At 42.3% G+C, this 2,721-nt stretch overlaps 1 protein-coding gene across 1 annotated transcript; it reads left to right on the plus strand.

Moving 5' to 3' along the window:
• Positions 1 to 261: 261 nt before the first annotated feature.
• TM35_000242620 (putative serine/threonine protein kinase) lies at positions 262 to 2,679 on the plus strand (the record flags this gene model as incomplete). The annotated part of the gene is made up of 1 exon (XM_029027674.1): positions 262 to 2,679. One exon carries the CDS (start codon positions 262 to 264, stop codon positions 2,677 to 2,679), a length of 2,418 nt encoding a protein of 805 aa, XP_028881178.1.
• Between the last annotated feature and the right edge of the window lie 42 nt (positions 2,680 to 2,721).

Consider the following 2,721-nt stretch of genomic DNA (forward strand, 5'->3'; position numbering starts at 1 on the left):
TTATTATTATTATTATTATCTGTATCTCTCCTAGTTATTCTGAAACTTGGTTCTTTCCTTTCTTTTTCTTCTTTTCTTTTTCTGTTTTTGTTTATTCTCGTTTCTTGGATTTAGCCGGCGGTGAGACAGCTTTCCCTCACATAGAGTACATATAAGAGACTGTGGAAGAATACACACAGATATATATATATATATATAGAAAGAGAGATAGTGTTTTCCTGTAGGTTTTTTTTTTCTTTTTGAGTTTGGATTCTATTTTTCATGATACGCAAAAAGGTACTTGGGGTTGGCGTAACCTCAGCCACCATGCTTGTAGAAGATACTGAAAATGGAAATAGATTATGTGTACTGAAACGAATAAATGTTTCCACGTGGGGAACCAAAGATGTTACAGAGGCACATGAAATGTACAAATTACTTTCTCAGTCCAATATTCGTGATATGGTAGAGTTAAATAAAGTACTTCTACAAAACTCTTTTTTAAGCTTCGTCACCTCTTATTGTCCAGGAGGTAATTTGGAAGAGTATTTAGAAGAAAGATTAACTACTCCTCTTGATGAGAAAATAGTTGTACGATGGTTATTAGTTATGGCTATGGTTTTAAAACGAGTTCAAAGTCTATCAGATATTTCTTATTATGGTCTTGAACTTAAACATATATTCTTATCAACAAATGGACGTGATATTTCTGTAGGACTTCCTATTCCACGCATGTCCTACTTCACACGATTATCCGATCGTGAGTCTAATCATGTTTCCCTAGAACTGGAGTATCCACCGGAAGTCACCAAAGAACAGAAATATCATATGGGTCCTAGTGATGTTTGGCATTTGGGACTTATTGGAATGAAATTACTGACAGCCCATGCGAATTTCACACAGCGATCGAATGAACTTCGCCGATGTATTTCTATCATGATGGAATCTAGATTAGACAAACGACCCAGAATTCATGAGGTTGTACGCATGCTGTCGGCATTACTTGGCGATGATGAGGAATTAATGCATGGACGCCATGATCCACTGAGTTCATTCTCCTCCAATCAATTCGTTACGCCGATCTCATTAGAAACCGCCACTCGCACAACCGCCATCGGCACAGACGACTCCAACAGTGATGAGAAGAACAGAGGAATGGAGCCGGAGGAAACACACCCGCACGATGAAGTACTGCGGAATGGGGGACGACATCGACTACCGCCGAGTTGGCACCGCCGGGCAATGGAAAGATTTGAGGAACTCCAGCGATTAAACGCAAGTCCCATACGTGGAAAGTCCCGCAATGCCTCTCGCAATGCCTCTCCCTCTAATAACGGAAGACGATTGGGTTCCACATCGTCAGAGAAGCAAACATCACAGTTACTACCGCAGACCCCCACACAAGGGAATGCCCACGGCAGAACCTCCAGTGTTTCTTCACCCGTGGCTGGAAAAGGAATGGATCGCCGTCGACTTCGCAGTAGTGGTGGTAGTAATAGTAATGGTAGTCCTGCTGGAGGAGGGACGGCAATAAGTATAACGCAGCAAATGATGAATGAACAGATGGAGCAGCAGCGTAAACGGGAGATGTTAAAACAAGATTATGATGAAAAACGATGGAAACAGATGGAAAAGGAACGTTTAGCTCAAGATGCCCATCGTAATCATATGGATAAAATGAAAAATATCCGTACTAAAAGAGGTGAGGAAACAAAGAATGATATTCGCAAATACATCAAACAATGGAAAGAACAACGGAAATCTTCAACTGATGAACATGTTGTTGTGAGTGAGCAGAACGGTGTCTCTGTCTTCGCCCCAAAGACTGCCCCAACACAACAAGATGAACCACAACAACAACAAAAACAAGTAGGATCATCATCCCCACGGCCACCGCCACCATCACAGCCTACAAAACAACCACAACAAAGGCCACAAGAAGTATTCACTCCAAAGAGAGTTACTAAAAACAACGCTGGGGTGGTAGGAATGGAGAGAGCCATTACAAGAATAGATACACAACCGGTAGTTGCCCAGAGAAGAGCAGAAGCCATCAACCAACCACCACTACGTCCACTCACAGCTCCACCCCGCGTACAAACACCACCTCCTATGGGCCCAACACGTTGTGCTTCTGTATTTATTGAACGTGGGATAAGTCCAGATGTTCCCTCAACACGTGCACACTTTGCTGAAACGGTTCCACCACCGGGAACTTGCTTCTCTTTACCCAAGGCAGTTTCAAATATGTTTTCTGTTCGCTCGAGTGTTAGTAATAGCATGTCCATTAGCAATGGGGGTAATAGTGCTCCTCTCAATATGGCTCAACCAATATTAGCAACTCCATCTTCTTCTGATTTTTCGCTTTCGCGTAGTATTGATGTTGAACAGAGCAGAAACAAGGCATCACTTGGTGGTAAACGTACCGATGTTGCTCTTCTTTCAACTCTTGAGATGTCTAAAACTTGTCTTCGTAATTCTCTGATGAAGCTACTTGTAAATAGGAAGGTTTATATGGAAGCCATGGATGTTGTTAGTGCCTTTGTACTCCTATCTGAAGCTGAACGACATAATCCCCGGTTTAATGTAGTTTTTATGAATACACTTCGTGAAGTTCTTGGCAATGAGCAACTCTTCGCCGCCGCAGGGCCGATGTGTGCGCAATTGGTGGCACTGCAGGGTCTCTCACAAGTAGTTTGACCTCTCGGGAACAAGCAAACAAACAAAAAAAAAAAAAAAAAA

Source organism: Trypanosoma theileri (assembly GCF_002087225.1).
Source record: "Trypanosoma theileri isolate Edinburgh chromosome Unknown TM35_Tth_24_V1, whole genome shotgun sequence".
Lineage (NCBI taxonomy): Eukaryota > Euglenozoa > Kinetoplastea > Trypanosomatida > Trypanosomatidae > Trypanosoma > Trypanosoma theileri.